Source organism: Zalophus californianus, chromosome 13 (assembly GCF_009762305.2).
Source record: "Zalophus californianus isolate mZalCal1 chromosome 13, mZalCal1.pri.v2, whole genome shotgun sequence".
NCBI classification, from domain to species: Eukaryota; Metazoa; Chordata; class Mammalia; order Carnivora; family Otariidae; genus Zalophus; species Zalophus californianus.
The window spans coordinates 21,865,244-21,881,541 of record NC_045607.1 but is presented as its reverse complement, the minus strand read 5'-3'; the positions used below and the strand labels follow the sequence as shown (position 1 = coordinate 21,881,541).

General features: G+C 35.2%; 1 protein-coding gene across 10 annotated transcripts in view; it reads right to left on the bottom strand.

Annotated features, from left to right (window-relative positions):
• Positions 1–16,298, bottom strand: part of SHOC1 (shortage in chiasmata 1) — a 102,854-nt gene that overhangs the window by 70,258 nt on the left and 16,298 nt on the right. For 8 of the 10 annotated variants that reach the window (XM_027614613.2, XM_027614610.1, XM_027614615.1 and 5 more), the window contains exons 2-5: positions 14,063–14,143; positions 11,782–11,905; positions 7,928–8,018; positions 41–225 (exon numbers count right to left, since the gene is read on the bottom strand). In XM_027614613.2, coding sequence (XP_027470414.1) covers positions 41–225; positions 7,928–8,018; positions 11,782–11,905; positions 14,063–14,107 — 445 coding nt within the window. In that variant the 5' untranslated portion in view covers positions 14,108–14,143. Of the gene's footprint in view, positions 1–40; positions 226–7,927; positions 8,019–11,781; positions 11,906–14,062; positions 14,144–15,878; positions 15,922–16,072; positions 16,110–16,298 lie in introns of those variants that run through there. The other 2 variants (XM_027614612.1, XM_035723460.1) reach the window with 2 other exon arrangements.

The window sequence follows — 16,298 nt, the reverse complement described above, 5'->3', positions numbered from 1 at the left end:
AAGAAATGTTTTATAATAATAGAAACAATAAATGTTTTACCTTCGTCCTGTGTTTGAAGTGCTGGACATTTTTCTAAACCGCTGACAAGTGTAAAGACTTCAGTGTAGTCTTTCTGGGTATATAAACTGGCTTCTTCTACTTCAGTTTGGGAGTTTGGGTTTGAACTTGGAACAACTTCCTCAAACCCACAGTCAATCTGAGTCACCATTCCTGTAATTGTTTTTCTATGACAGTATAAAATTACTGATTTTATGTATGTCCTATTTTAAAACATCTTTATTAACAAATAGCATATGTTCACTGTAGAAAAATTACAAAATTCCAACAGATACAAAGTTACCCATAGCCCCAACACTCAAGAAATGAATTCAAAATTTATATATTTTCTCAATTACTTTTGGACATTTTTTAACAAAAGTGGGTTCATGTACATAGTATTATGAAACCTGCCTTTTCTGATAAACAATAAAACATGACTACAATTATATGTCAGTCAATGTACATTCACTTCATTTTGGATGAACAGGATCCCATTGTATTGGTAGGCCATAATATATTCAAGCAGTTCCCTATTGTTGGCAATTTAAATTTGTTGTAATCCTTTGCTATTAGAATGCAAGGAATATCTTTGTGCACTTGCTGTTTTCTCAAAATGTGTTTCCTAAAAACAGAAGCAATGAGGTTAAAGGTATACAGATTTTTAGACTTTTCCATGCATTGCCAAGTTGCCCTTGTATTGGATATTCAATGTTTGCTTTTCCACATCATTATCCAACCTTTTATATTCTGTTTTTCAACCTGAGAGGCTCATCTCTATGACTGAACTAAGTTCCCTTGCTCTCTGGTTTCTGGTTGGGTTTAGCCAATAGGAAGCATTGGCAGATCAAAGGTGGGAAGAGAGACAAGTTGGGATATTATTGTTCCCAAATCCCTCTCTCCTGGGCCACAGTTTGAAAGTGGCTGCATTCTTCTCCCAACAGTTACATCTCTTGTCAGACAGCCCCTCTCCTACAGCTGGCCATAGTTCTTACTGGGCTGATTACTGTTCAGTCCCCTTGCTCCTACAAGCTTAGAGCATTAACAACTTCCTGCTGTTTTGGGGCCCCCCCCCCTTTTTTTTTTGGCTCCCCTGTCCTTGCGCATACCTTGCCTGTTTCCTGATTCATCCAGGTAATCTGCCACTGTCTGTAACATTGGGAGAGTTTGGATTTCTAAGAGATCTTTTTAATGAATTTTCTGACAAATAAATATATTATTGGCAATTTAACTACACATTCTAATACACCTTTTCCCCCGATATCCTAAAATATTTTAGCCTCAATAATTACCTACACAGACTGAGAGAACCAAAATCAATATAACTCCCTAATGTAATTGGAGAAAAATGAATATGCCATAGCTTCAAATCATAGAAAAATCTCTAAAGTTTCTCCTTTACTAAGAAAATACAAGGCACAAGAAAAAATATTTCAACTTACCCAACTCCATATTACTTGTAAGACCATTGATTCCTATGTGAATCTTTACAGACTTCTAAATTTAGCATTTATATTGCAATTATCTTTTTTGTTTTAAATGTTACTAATAGGGTCAGCACTTCGTAATAATCCTTGGTACTAGAGTTTTGAGAAAAACCAGTCAATTCTCTTTCCCTAGATATAAACGTTCTATGAAGAAAAGTATTTCCTGGATCTCCTCCTACCTCCTTGTACAATATTATCTCTTCTTTGTTCACTGGTGTCTCCTCCTCCACCTAACCTGTGGTACTGATATTTCCCAGGATTCCAATCTAGATGGTGTTTGCTTTCTTTCCATATCATTCTATCTGGGTAAGTTCATCCACTCCAATTCACTAATTCCTTAACTTAAAAGAAATATTTATTGAGTGTCCACAGTGTGCTAACACCATTTTAGGCACTGAGAATGGAGTGCTAGAGCAAAACAAAGTTCTTACCCTTGTGAAGCTTACCTATTAATGGGATGATAGGCAAACAAACAAACAAATAACATAATGTCAGGTGGCAAAAAATTGTTTTGAATAAAATAAAATATTAGGACATCAAGTAACAGCCTGAGAGTTGGTAAGAGGTCTGTTTTAGAGAGTGGCCAGGTGAGGAGCTGATAATTCCACAGCTACCTGAATAATGGTAGGGAGTGACCTATACAAAGGCCTAAAGTGGGGGAACAAGTGTGGCATAGTCTAGGAAAAGCAGAAAGGTCAGGGTGACTGGAACAGAGTAAGGTTAGATAGGTAGCAAGGGACCAGATCATGTTGGGCATTATAATACCTAGTAAGAACTTTGGATTTATTCTATGAGCAATGGGATACTGTCAGTAGGTTATAACAGAGACAGTTCATGATCTGATTTGTGTCTTAAAAAAAAAAAATTCCAGGCAAACTCTTAGAAGAAAATAGAGGAGTAAATCCTCATGACTTTGGATTAGGCAAAGCCTTCTCAGATATGATGCCAAAAGCCCAAGTGACTAAAGAAAAAAAATAGATAAATTGGACTTCGTCAAAAATTTTCAAAAATTGTGCTTCAAAGGATACTATCAAGAAAGCAGAAAGATAATCCACACAAGAAAATATTTGCAAATCATGTGTCTGATAAGGGACTTGTATCTAGACTATATAACAAACTCTTAAAATTCAATTATAAAAAGACACATAAACCAACTGGAAAATGGGCAAAGGACTTAAATAAACATTTTCTTGAAGAAGATAAACTAAAGGCCAATAATTACATAAAAAGATGCTGAGCATCATTAGCCATGAGGGAAATGAAAATCAAAACTACTATGACATAAAATAAGCTACTCATTAGGATGGCTATAATCAAAAAGACAGATAATAACAAGTGTTGGTAAAGATGTAAATAAATTGTAACCTTCATACAGGGCTGGTGGAAATGCAAGATGGTACAACTGCTTGGAAGATAATTTGGCAATTCTTCAAACAGTTAAAACAATGAGTTACCATATGATCTAGTAATTCTACTACTAGAGAAATGAAATCATATGTATGCACAAAAACTTTTCCACAAATATTTATAGCAGCATTACTCATACTAGCTAAAAACTGAAAACAACCTAAATGCCCATCAACTAATGAATGGATAAATAAAATGTGCTATGTCCACACAATGGAATATTATCTGGCCATTAAAAAAAAAGGTAAGTGCTGATACATGCTACAACACAGTTGAACCTTGAATACATTATGCTAAATGAAAGAAGCCAGTCACAAAAGATCTCATATTGTATGTGTCATATTGCGTTTTAAATAAAAAATGTATATTTGGTCTTCATCCCCATTCCTGGCAAGGAAATCCCAAAGCCCTTGGAATTTCCTAAGTGTTGCGAGTGATAAATGTATATTTGGTTATGTTAATGAGGTGACTTTTGGAAAAACCTCTCTGTTGCCCAGAGAAACAACCATGTGATCAGAGGGCTGGAATTTCAGCCCCATCCCTCTGGCCTCCAGGGAGAAGGGCTAGAGGTTGAATCAACTGCCAATGGCCTATGATAGAGTCATTCATGTGTATGAAATGAAGCCTTCATAAGAACTCAAAGGGTGGGATTCAGAGAGCTTTTGGGTTGGTGAACACAAGCAAACGCTGGGAAAGTGGTGTGAAGGTACAGGGTATGGAAACTCTGTGCCCCTTTCCCATACCTTGCCCTATGCATCTCTTCCATCTAGCTGTTCTTGAGTTATATCCTTTTATAATATTCTGGTAATCCAATAAGTAAAATGTTTCTGTGAATTCTATGAGTCTGTCTAGCAAATTGATCAAATCCAAGGAGGAAGTTGCTGGAACTTCCAATCTATAGCCAGTGGGTCAGAAGCACAGGTTATTACCTGGACTTGGAGTCTGAAGTGGCAGGAGAGGGGAGGCAGGCTTCTAGGACTGAGTCCTTAACAGGTGGTATCTGACACTATCTCGGGGTAGATAGTGTCAGAATTGAGTTGAATTGTAGGATACCCAGCTGGTATCAGAGCATTGCTTGTTGGTTTGGGGAAACTACATCCCCTGGATGTTGGAATTGGTGTATGATTTTACTTTGATTCCATTTATATGAAATGTCCAGAATAGGCAAGTCTAGAGAGGCAGAAAGTAGACTAGTAGTTGCCTGTCCGGAAGAGGGGGAGAAACGGGAAATGGATGCTAATAAGTATAAGATTTCTTTTTGTGTTGATGAAAATGCACTAACATTGACTGTGGTGATAACTGCACAACTCTGTGAATATACTAAAAACCACTGAATTGGACATTTTTAATGGGTGAATTATATGGATATGAATCATATTTCAATAAATCTGTAATATAAACCAAACCAAACCAAAGAGTATAGGGTTTGAAGTCAGACAGACTAGGATTTGAATACTTGAATAGCTCCAACTCTTGACTGTGGACAAGTTATTTAATCTGAGTCTCAGTTTCTCATATATAATACTGGGATAGTAATATCCACCTCACATAATAGTTATGGGGTATATGGGAAATAAATATATGTGCAATGCCCTGCATTCAATTGCATTCATCGGAATATAGCAAGCCACAGAGGAACAGGGGATATTGTTATACATTTTTCCTCTTACTCTACTTGGCCATGTGCTCTCTCCTGGAAGCTAGGAAGTTTATTGCATGGTTCTTCCTGATGTTTTTGCATTTTGCCCTTGTCTCCATGATTTGATAGCCTCAACCCCTTCTTTATTCTGTCCATCAAGCTAAAATAAGTGCTATATTTACTCTAATATGTATATATTTATTAGGAGCTTAATATGTCTTTTAAACTATGCTGGTTTTTTTTTTTTTGCTGTGGTTTTCTAAAAATTAGAATAGTTATTATTTTTGTTAGTGCTCTGTCACAAGTTGTAGCTTTGACTACAGAAGCCAATTTTCTTGTATGTCCTGTTATTTTTAGTGTGTAATTTTGCAGAACATAAGATTTCTTAGGAACACATGGTGGAAAATACCCACATATGTTAAAACACAGTACACCAACACGTTAGTAAAAGAATTGAAGCCTTAGAATCAATATAAAGAAGTAACAAAAATAGAAACAAGGAACAAAGAGAAGGGAGAAAGAGAGGAAAAGCAAGATTTAGGGACTCTAAGTAGTGTTAATGATCAGAATGTTTATTCCTAAAATCCATTAGGTAACAAAACTACAGTAACAGAATTATTTAAAATTAAATTTTAGGGGCGCCTGGGTGGCTCAGTTGGTTAAGCGACTGCCTTTGGCTCAGGTCATGATCCTGGAGTCCCGGGATCAAGTCCCACATCGGGCTCCCTGCTCGGCAGGGAGTCTGCTTCTCTCTCTGACCCTCTTCCCTCTCGTGCTCTCTATCTCTCATTCTCTCTCTCTCAAATAAATAAATAAAATCTTTAAAAAAAATTAAATTAAATTAAATTAAATTTTAACACGGGAAATCTCTATACTTTCTGCTCAATTCTGCTTGAACCAAAACTTCTCTAAAAATAAAGTCTATTAAAAATTAAATCTTACTGTATGAGACAAAATTGAAATTAATAATAGCTTAAACACATAAAAAGTGGAGTTTAGAAGTTCATGGTTAGTAAAGCAGCTTGCAATGTGTCAGAGACTAAAGCTCTTTTTGTTCCACTCTTTCACTTCCACATTTAGTTCTTGTCAGTATAGTCCAAGCTGGTTGCTGGAGCCAGTCATTACATCTCTATTCCAGCATTGGGAAGGAGAAAAGTGAAGGAGAGAAACATGCTGCTTCCTTTTAAGGACATTCCCCGGAAGTTGCATAAGCCTCTTTTGCTTAATATCCCATTGGGAAGAACTTAGTCGCATGGCTCTATGTAGTTACAGAGAGGCTGAGAAATGTAAAAGTGATTCTAGGTGGTGCCACAGGTCCACCTTCTTTGCCATGGACTCTATCTTGGTACTGCAAAATGAATGGAAGGTCAGATAAGATCGCACATCCATTCCTTCAGGGCCTCCCATTTCTCCCATACATGAATCTTGTTGAGTCAAAGTAGCCAGATCATTGCCTTCACTGAGGACTTACTATGTATTCTTGCTCTATACCTTCTGACTTGCTGTTTCCTTTGCCTGAAAAACTTTCTCTCAAGTTAGTTTTTCCTTCAATGTCCAGCTTAGCTCAATTCCTATTTCTTTTTTTTTTTTTTTTTTTTTTGAGAGAGAGAGAGAGAGAGAAGCAGAGGCAGAGGGAGAAGCAGGCTCCCCACCTAGCAGGGAGCCCGATGTGGGACTCGATCCCAGGACCCTGGGATCATGACCTGAGCTGAAGGCAGACACTTAACCATCTGAGCCACCCAGGCGCCCCTAATTCCTATTTCTTTGAGAAGCTGATCTCTCCTGCTTATAAATGCACAGTCTTACCAATCTAACTCATAAAGTGAAGAGATCTTAGAGATCATCTTGTTCCTTGTTACTTTAAGTAGGTTCTTGGCCCAGCAGTATCAGCATATCTAAGAGCACATTAGAAGGGCAGAATCTGGGGTGCCTGATTGGCTCAGTCAGTTAAGCATCTAACTCTTGATCTCAGCTCAGGTCTGTATCTCAGGGTCATGAGTTCAAGCCCTGTGTTGGGCTCCATGCTGGGCATGGAGCCTACTTAAAAAAAAAAAAGTACAGAATCACAGGCCCCAACACAGACCAACTGAATCAGGATCTCCATTTTTAATAAGATCTTCAGGTGATTCACATGCACATTAAAGTTTGAGAAGCACTGATCCAGTATCATTATACTGACAGAGAGTGAGGATCAGAGAGAAGATGACTTGTCAAGTAGGTAGTACCTGCCTTTTCAAATCACGACTTGAAATCCACATTTTTTTTTAATTCATGGAGCTGAGCTCTTTTCACTATACCTTCCTGCTTCCTCACTGCTTCAGTTTAGTCTAGTCATGCAATAGGCACTTTGTATTGGCCTTATGCCTTGTGATAGACTTTATGATGGTCATCTTATATTATCATTTAATTCTTACATGGTTAATTTTTTTATGTCTATATATTATCTTCTTAACCTGATTTTTAAATTCCTAGATGAAGGAAATGGTATACTGGGTTTCTTTGCATTTTGAGTCTCGACACATTTAAATTGGTTATTTGTTTCTTTCCAGCACAATTAAGGAAAAGTTAAATTACTAAAACCTGAAAATGTGAATAATAATTAAATCCTTCCTGGGTCTGATCAGCACTCTTTGTACAAAGTGAAGCAACATAGTAAATTATTTACCTTTGCACTGAAATCTCTAATTTATGCCTATATTAACAAAGTAGACTGGGTTAGATGTTCTTCCTTGTATTATGTATGCTCTGTGTTCCTATCTTTGTCATTATACTTCCCATATTGTATTGTAATTATTTATTTATAAATCTCTACTCCCTTGTGTTCTTTGAAAGTAGAGACTGTGCTTTCTTGTGTTCTTTGAAAGTAGAGACTGTGTCTTATTCATTTGTGTATCCTGCATCCAGCACACAGGATTGTATATAATAAATATTTGATGAATGACTGAACTAGTAATGAATAATGTTTTGACAAAGTTATGTTAGAAAATAGCCTTAAATCTGCATTTATACTATAAGAAAAAAAGACCAATTTTAATATAAAGTGTCCTATAGACACATTCTACAAGAAGTTTACTTATTGATTAAAATCATAATAACATATTTGTTTTATTTCTGTGTGTGTTTTATAACACAAATGCATAGAGAACAGTTAATACGTGATAAATTAAGCCAAAATAAAAAGGGTATAAATCACTTCTATTAACCTCTCTTTTGTGGCTCAGATTAGGGCTTTTTCTTCAGATAAAAGAATAAAATCTCTGAGTATACAAAGGAAAGGATCTTCTCTTTGCAGAGGTCTGGAGAACTTACTGTTTCTCTCCTAGATGTAAAGGGGAAATTGAGGTTAAGGACACATACTTCTCTAGGAACTCCTCCACAAAGAGACTTGCTTTCCACTGATCCAAGACTGAAATATCATCTGTCATTCCCCACACTGAAACAGCTGAAACTAGAAAGGAGAATGGTAAACATTAGCTTTTAGAATTTTCTTTTGCACTTACTACAAGCCAAACATGAACATTTTACATTATGGTGTTATTTGTTCACAAATGTAATTTTTCCCAAAATTTTACCAGATTTCAAATATTTAAATAATCTTTCTCATTATTATAATTCACCCCCCCAAAACCCCTCAACTATAGTCAGAACAATATCACCTGAACATACCATCCTCATTTTTCATCCTCTCTTTTGCTAATACAGCACTACCATCCTAGATAGTCCTGTTCAACAGCTCATATTAGTCCTCATGAAGTTTTATTATTAACCATTTCAGCTTGTTCTGATATATTCTCCTTGAAGGGCCATAATTGTCAGTAGCACTCACTCTGGCACATGATCATACACAGCCATATTTAAAAATTTTAGGTATCTATAGCTTGTCTCTCAAATTAGACCATTGGTTCCTTAAAAGAGAGATCATGTCATATACTAATGTCAGAAGAAGCAACTGAGTGAAGTCAAAGGTGGTATTCTACCACCAATGTTATGTCTTACTAGTTTTGTTATCTTGAACAAATCACTTAACATCTGAGTCTGTGTGTCATTGAAAAAAAATACAAAAGTTTAGTGGTTTACAAGTACAGGTTCTGGAATCACCCTGACCAGATTTTATTTAATACTTGTATTGCTACTTATTAAGTGTATAAGCTTGGGTAAACCTCTTAACCTCTTTGTACCTGTATTCCTTATCTACAAATTGGGAATAATAATGGTCTTTTCCTAGTGTTGTGAAGATTAAATGCAATGAGACATATAAATTGCTTAGAATAGTGCCTTACATATTGTAAACAAATTTTGGCTGTTAATGGGGATGCCTGGGTGGCTCAGTCCGTTAAACGTCTGCCTTCAGCTCTGGTCATGATCCCAGGGTCCTGGGATGAGACCCACCTTGGGCTCCTTGCTCAGCGTGGAGCCTGCTTCTCCCTGTGCCTGCCCCTCCCCTTGCTTGTTCTCTCTCTCTCTCTGGCAAATAAGTAAATAAAATCTTTTAAAAAATTTTTGGCTGTTAATGTTATTGTTTTTAAAAAGAGAAAAAAATAGGAAAAAATGATGAACTCATTTTTCCTTCTGTACATTTATTTCTTTATTTTTCCTTCTGTACTTTTAGATAAGCAGATTAATGAAAGCTATTCTTTACCTTATTTCCAACCTGACTGAGATTCACTCCCTTTTTACAATATTCATTGTAAAATGAAGACATTCCTCCCTCATGTCCTTACTTCCTTTCTTACACACTTCAGTTTCCATAGCCAGTCCCATAACCACTACCTTACAAAGACCCTTGATTCCTTTGCCTCTCTTTCCCTTGTACTAACTCAGGAAAACCCCTACTCTCCACCTTGTGTACGTACACTAGAACAGCTGAAAATTATTGGAAAAAGATCATCCAGTCATGATCTTTGTCTGAATGAACTGAATGAACTCATTTCAGATTATGCCCATAAATTTCAAATGGGCATCCAATACTGACAGACGATAATAGTACACCTTCCTAAACAAACTGGTTTTCTCATTCTTCTTTCTAAAGATTTTTTTTTTAATTTTTATTTTTTAAAGATTTATTTGGCAGAGAGCAAGACACAGTGAGAGAGAGAACACAAGCAGGGGGAGTGGGAGAGGGAGAAGCGAAGCAGGCTTCCCACTAAGCAGGGAGCCCGATGAGGGGCTCCATCCCAGGACCCTGGAATCATGACCTGAGCTGAAGGCTGATGCTTAACAACTGAGCCCCTCAGGCGCCCCTATTTATTTTATTTTAGAGGGAGGGAGAAAGTGAGCATGTGGGCAGGGGAAAGGGCAGAGGGAGAAGGAGAGAATCTCAAGCAGACTCCTTGTTGAGTGTAGGGCTTGATCCCAGGACCCTGAGATCATTACTTGAGCTGAAGGCAGACGCTTAATGGACTGAGCCCCGTGGGTGTCCCTATCTCACTTGTTTTCTTACCTGGTTCTGCCTTTAACTGTTGGAGTGTTCTAGGGCTTTGTCCTAGGCTCTCTGCTCTCTCTATATATACTCATGCTCACAGTGACTTCATCTGCTTCCATAAGTTTATGTGCAATCCATATACGATTACTCCAGTTTGAAACTCCAGCAGTGCTCAAGATTTATATAATAAATTGCCTCCTTGATGTCTTCATTTAGATACCTAAATAGGCATTTTAACCTGGCCAAAGCAGAGTTTTGACTCTAGCCACAAACTGGCTTCCCCATGAGCCTTTTCTTATCTTGGGAAATAGCACGGCCATCCACCCAATTGCTCAGGTCAAAAACCCTAGAAGACATTCTTTATTGTTCTCTTTTTTCTTTAACCCTCTCACTATTGGCTAGACTTTTAAAATAATCTCAATTCAACCACTCCTCGCACCTCCCATTAACATAAGCCTAGTTCAAGCCACTATTATCTTTTATGTAAAGTGTAGATTCACTTAGCAATCTAGATTCTGAACTAATATGATAGCTTTCTGATTGAATTTATCATTTCTACTCTTTCCCAATCCCTACCCCTTCCATACTCCAGACAACCAGAATGATTTTTCTAAAGCATATATCAGATTATGTCACTCCCTTTTTAAAAAAACTGTCCAATGATTTGTTACATTAGCCATAATATAAACAAGCAAATAGACTCCATATCATGGCCTATAATGCCTTGTATCTTTCAGAAGCTGCCTACTTCTTAAATATCCCCTTTTCATTAACCTGTCACAGTGGCCTAATTTTCTGGTCCTAAAACTCATCAAGTTTATTCCTGAGTCAGGAACTCTGCATTTGCTTGAAAGGCTTCTCCCTCATATCTTTTTATTGTTGTTGCCTTCTCATCATTCAGATCTCAACTCAAATGTCCACTTCCTTCCCTAAGCATCTTAGGAAATAGTGCTCCCTACTAAATCTTGTATCACATTACCCTATTGTGTCTTTTCTACATATTTATTAATACAAGAGATTAGCTTATATATTTGATGGTTTTATTGCTGCATACTTCTTACCAGTCTGAAAACCCACTGAGGGAAGGAATTACTTCTGTCTTATTAGTAACTGTCCTTAGCACCTATAACAGTACCTGGTACATAATACATGCTAAATAAATGTTGTTAACTGACTTGACTCCTCAATGGAATCTACCTCTTTCTTAAATCCATGACATGATAAGAGCAAAAGATAGTATTTTGTACATATACATTTAAAAATAGTTTTATATGTGGTATATCATAACATTTTAAAGTAGCCCTCCTACAGTTGAGCAAGATCCTATTACAACAAATGTTTACAATGCTAGGATATTTTAAGACTTCATCATCTACATATCTTTTAGTTGTTCTATTTGTATCTAGTATAAACTTCCCAATTCCCTACTTTGTCACCTAAATTCTGTCATAAAAATATTAATTTGTAACCTTGAGTTCTTTTTTTTTAAGATTTTATTTATTTATTTGAGAGAGAGAGCATGAGAAGGGGGAGGGTCAGAGGAAGAAGGAGACTCCCCGCTGAGCGGGGAACCCAATGCCGGCCTCAATCCTGGTATTCCGGGATCATGACCTGAGCCGAAGGCAGATGCTTAACTGACTGAGCTACCCAGACACCCCTTGGAGTTCTGATATGAATAAATGCAATGCAGTTTTATTAATAAGAAAAGAACACTTTCCGAATAATTTACGGTGCTAAACTCTGACATTACTTTTGAAATAGATTTTAGAGAAATAAAAATAAAACATACCTCTCATCCATGGCCTCCTAAACTTATTATCAATAACTCCTGCATGATAATTTCCATCTTGATATAAACATGAAGGGACTCGAAGCAATAAAGCGTCTCTGCAAAACTTCTTTCTAACTATATTCTATGTAAGAAAGTAAGATTATAAAATCTTTTAATATATTTATCAGATGCAACTATCAATATTCAGAATATTAAAATTTTTTATTCTTTCAAATTCATATTATTTTTATTTAAAGGTAATACCTGCTCATTATAAAATATAGAATAACACAGAACACATAACTGAGAAATTCAAGGTCCCTGGTAATATAAGTAATACTTTGGCATGTTTTCCACAGACTTCCTTTTCTAGGCTAGGCTAAAATATGTGTGTGTGTGTGTGTGTGTGTGTGTGTGTGTGTCTGTGTGTGTCTATGTGTTTGACAAAAATGAGATCACATCATTTATACAGTATACCATTTAGCAATGTGCTTTTTTTTCGCTTAACAGTATAATATGGCTGTCTTAATTTTGTTTTCTATGTCTTTGCATTATTAAGCTTGTGACAACCAGCAAATAAGTTCCTAACTTAAAAAAAAATCAATAAATAAAACTATTTCTTAAACCTCATAGTCTATGGTGTGCCTCTGAAAAATGTCCCACTATTCTTCTCAGATTATCAAAATTCTATTTATTAAAAAAAATCCTATTTATATTTCAAGGCCCATCTTAAGCAATATCTCCTCTATGAAGCTTTTCCTCAGTAACTCTCAACTTCCCACAAACTTCATTATTCTATGTATTTGGACAAATGATAGTTTCCTGCATTATTTCCCAAGAGTTTTATGTTTGCTGAAGGTGTTATACATATTAAATAAGAGGTCTTAATTATTCAAGAATAAATGGTACAAAGAAAGAAGAGTTAAAGTAATTTCTATAAAACGAGGACCAAAGGTTCATTGCAAAACAGAAAAAAAGCTTGATTAATACTTTGTCTAAAAAAATGAAATAAAGTGATAAAAATTAAATTTTATAGCTAACAAAATTTTGGTTATAATTAGTTTGTAACCATAACTGGTTTTTTGTCAAAATTTTCCCACAAACTGTATTATATAATGATATGCATGATATTAGTCATTACTTCATCTTTGATTGTAAAGAAGATATTTTTAAAAAATATTTAACCAAAATATTCTCAAGGCATCTCTGACTCCTTTAATATTCAAACCATTCTCTTCCTCTTATCTGTAACTAATCCATGTTGCAAGGTCTTCATTTGACAATAGCTTTACCTGTTGAGTGGTTCCCCAACACTATTTCCATGAACTTTACAAAATTCTACAACTTTTGCAAGAAATGCCATCAATCAGTAGCATATTTGTACTATATCATGGGGTGTGATCCACCAGCAAGAAACTAAGATACCATGGGCACAGATTAAAATTTAAGGATGTTTGAATACAGACTAATTTTGAAGTGACCAATATATTTGGTTAACAATGACTTCTGATTCCCTACCATGAATATGTTATAATAACACATTTACCTCCCACAATTATGAAGAAATACAAAACCTGAAGATGTCTAAATGTCTTTCTTATTTCCTATAAAATGGACAGTTTTAGTTACATTGGAGTAATTTTTTTTCCTGGTAATGAGGTCAAGGTTATAAAGAAAATCAAAATTTAATTTATCAATTAAGATCATAAGAACAATGATTTGTTGTATGACTATTTTAGTTTCTTAACAATGTACTGGCCTTGAATCTTAGCTTTGTATAAGCTGTTTAAGTTCTCTAGACATCAGTTTCCTAACCTGTAAAATTGTAAAACCTAGCTCTTGGAGTAGTTATGATGATCAAATGGCATAATCCATCAAAAGAGCAAAGGATCAAATCATATAATCCATCAAAAGACCAAAGTATCTGGCCCATACAATTGGTCAATACATGCTGTTATTGTTATTTCCTCATAAAGATAACTGGGACTGCTTTCTCCCCCGACTCTTTTCAAGGAAGATCACTCAAGAATGTTCATATAGAAGCAGCCCAAATATGCCAAGTTCCTATTTTTTTCTGCTGACAGCTTCAGATTCACAATACATTGTCAATAATTTCCTTCTAAACGTGGCATTTTTAAAGTATATTGGAAGTGGGAAGAAATTTTAAATAAATCTCCAAGTAATTAGACTAAGGATTAGTCTAAGGACTACTGCAAAATTATCATAAATCATGTAGTGAATGCAGGTAGTACTTTTCATATCATAATTCTTAGTAGTTAGTGATCCAATAATACTCTACCTCATCTAAATAGTCTATTGCACAATATTTGAATGCTGAAAACATGTCTTCTTTCTTTGAGAGCGGTACAAATTTCAATATCTGGAAATATAAAAATTAAAATTAAATGTTGATAAAATAGCAAAGCAAGGAGTAGAAAACCATTCTTAATCACAAAACTTTGGTTCATTCATTTTTAAAAAGGCACTGAGTGATAAAAAATTTTACTATTAAAATGACATTTATTACTATGATTTAAATCTAATATGAAAATAATGTATGTTGATATAAAATTTTTCATCTACTTTTCATACATGTTCATATATTGTTTAATCCACACAACTTCTGGTTGGTGGATTGAAATATATATTCTGTGACCATTTTGTTACAAAAGAGGCAGGAATTCTCAAGTTTGAGAAAACCACTAGTACAGTGGTTTTCTCAGGATAACCATATTTCTTAAGTGGTCTTGAAACAGAATAACCACACATAAAACTGTGCAGAAGCAGGGGAGAAGAATCTGGGAAATTCAAGTCTCTTAAAAAATGAAAAGCCCAGGGGTGCCTGACTGGCTCAGTTAGAAGAACATGTGACTCTTGATCTTGGGGTCATGAGTTCAAGCCCCTGTTGGGGGTAGAGTTTACTAAAAAAAATAAATAAAAATTTAAAATAAAAAGGCTGAAGTTAGAATTCCCTAATAGCTCATTTGGAATAAAGCCACTAAGACATAGTATTCCTAGGTCAATGGGTCATTACTGATAAATAAACAAATTCATCTAATGAAGCAGTAGGTAAAATTTAGAATCCTGAAAGAGTCCAAGATGGTTCTCATTTATGTGAGAACCAGAGCAATTACAGCTTATAAGAGTCACTCTAGGACAGAGTCCAGTGTATCAGATAGTTCTTAGCATTCTGATCAGTTACTTCAAATGTTTTGGGGAATTTAGATGTAAGCTAGAAGTCTTCATAAGGTAGTTTGTCAGTAAGTTCTTAGTGAGCGAAATAAACATTTTAATCCGAATGGTTCTGCCTTAGTTTCATTATTATTTTAAACTTATTTGAGGTTTACCTGTTTCCTTATCTATGGTGAAGGTACTGCACCAGAAGACCTTAAGAGCTCATCTACATTAATTAGCTATGAATCTATTCCTATTTTCAGTCATCATCGAGTGAACATTCTTAACTACTCAACTACTGTATTACAAAATCTAAGAGCAAACTGGTTCCGGAATACAATTACTTTATTTGATTAATGAATCAGAAGACATTTTGGATATTATAAGCTTTCCAATGAAAACAAACCCAATAAGCTATCTGAATTATTTTTTTAATATTGTTAGGTTCTGTGGTATCAACAGATATGGGGAGTACATAGTACTTTTAATTCAGTCTTTCACTCTTAATTAAACAATGTCAACGTAGCGTTTTCTTACTGGTGATTGCTTCTCTGGAAATATTTTCCAATCATTGTACTTCCATACCTTTTCCATATAGTGTATCACTGATCTTTGAGGCAAATATTAATTTAGAATTTCCATTTCTTGATATTGTGCTTTCAAAAAACATTATCTGATTGTGCATCATTCTAGAAGTCATTTCAAAAAATTTAAAACAACCAATCTACTTAGTTAATCCATTCAGTTATTGTCAGCATTTATCTTAAATTTTCCTTTCTTGTGAAGCCTGTATTTCTACTAGCTTCAGATTCATTCACTCTCATCAACTACCTTAAACAATAATTACTGTTGTATTGAAATTAATCATTTAAATTCATGCTGAACATACAGTACTTAAATAAGATACTATATATCACATATATTCATAGAATTCCTTTCACCTGTCAACTTTACTTCATTGCATTACAGGTGTTTGACCCCATCCTATAATAGTGGATGGATAGGAAGAGATAAATCGGCCTTATTTCTAAAGTTAAAGGGAGAAAAGCAAAATCATGGCTAAAGAGAAGGTATTTTAAAAATAATCAATCAATCAATCAGGAATTTCAGCAATTCCTGAAATATTTTTCCTTACCTATTCCTAAAGATTTTAATGCTCTTGTGCTACCTCCTGATAGGGGCCAAAATGGAAATGCGTATAAGTAATCAGGTTAGGCTCTTATGCACAAGGCCAAAGAAGTAAGGCACAAGATTTTCTCCACTCAGTTTTACCGAAGTATCACTGAGGTAAAAATTTTACATATTTAAAGTGTAGGTATATATATTGGGATATTATTTCCAAGATTATCTAAGACACACAC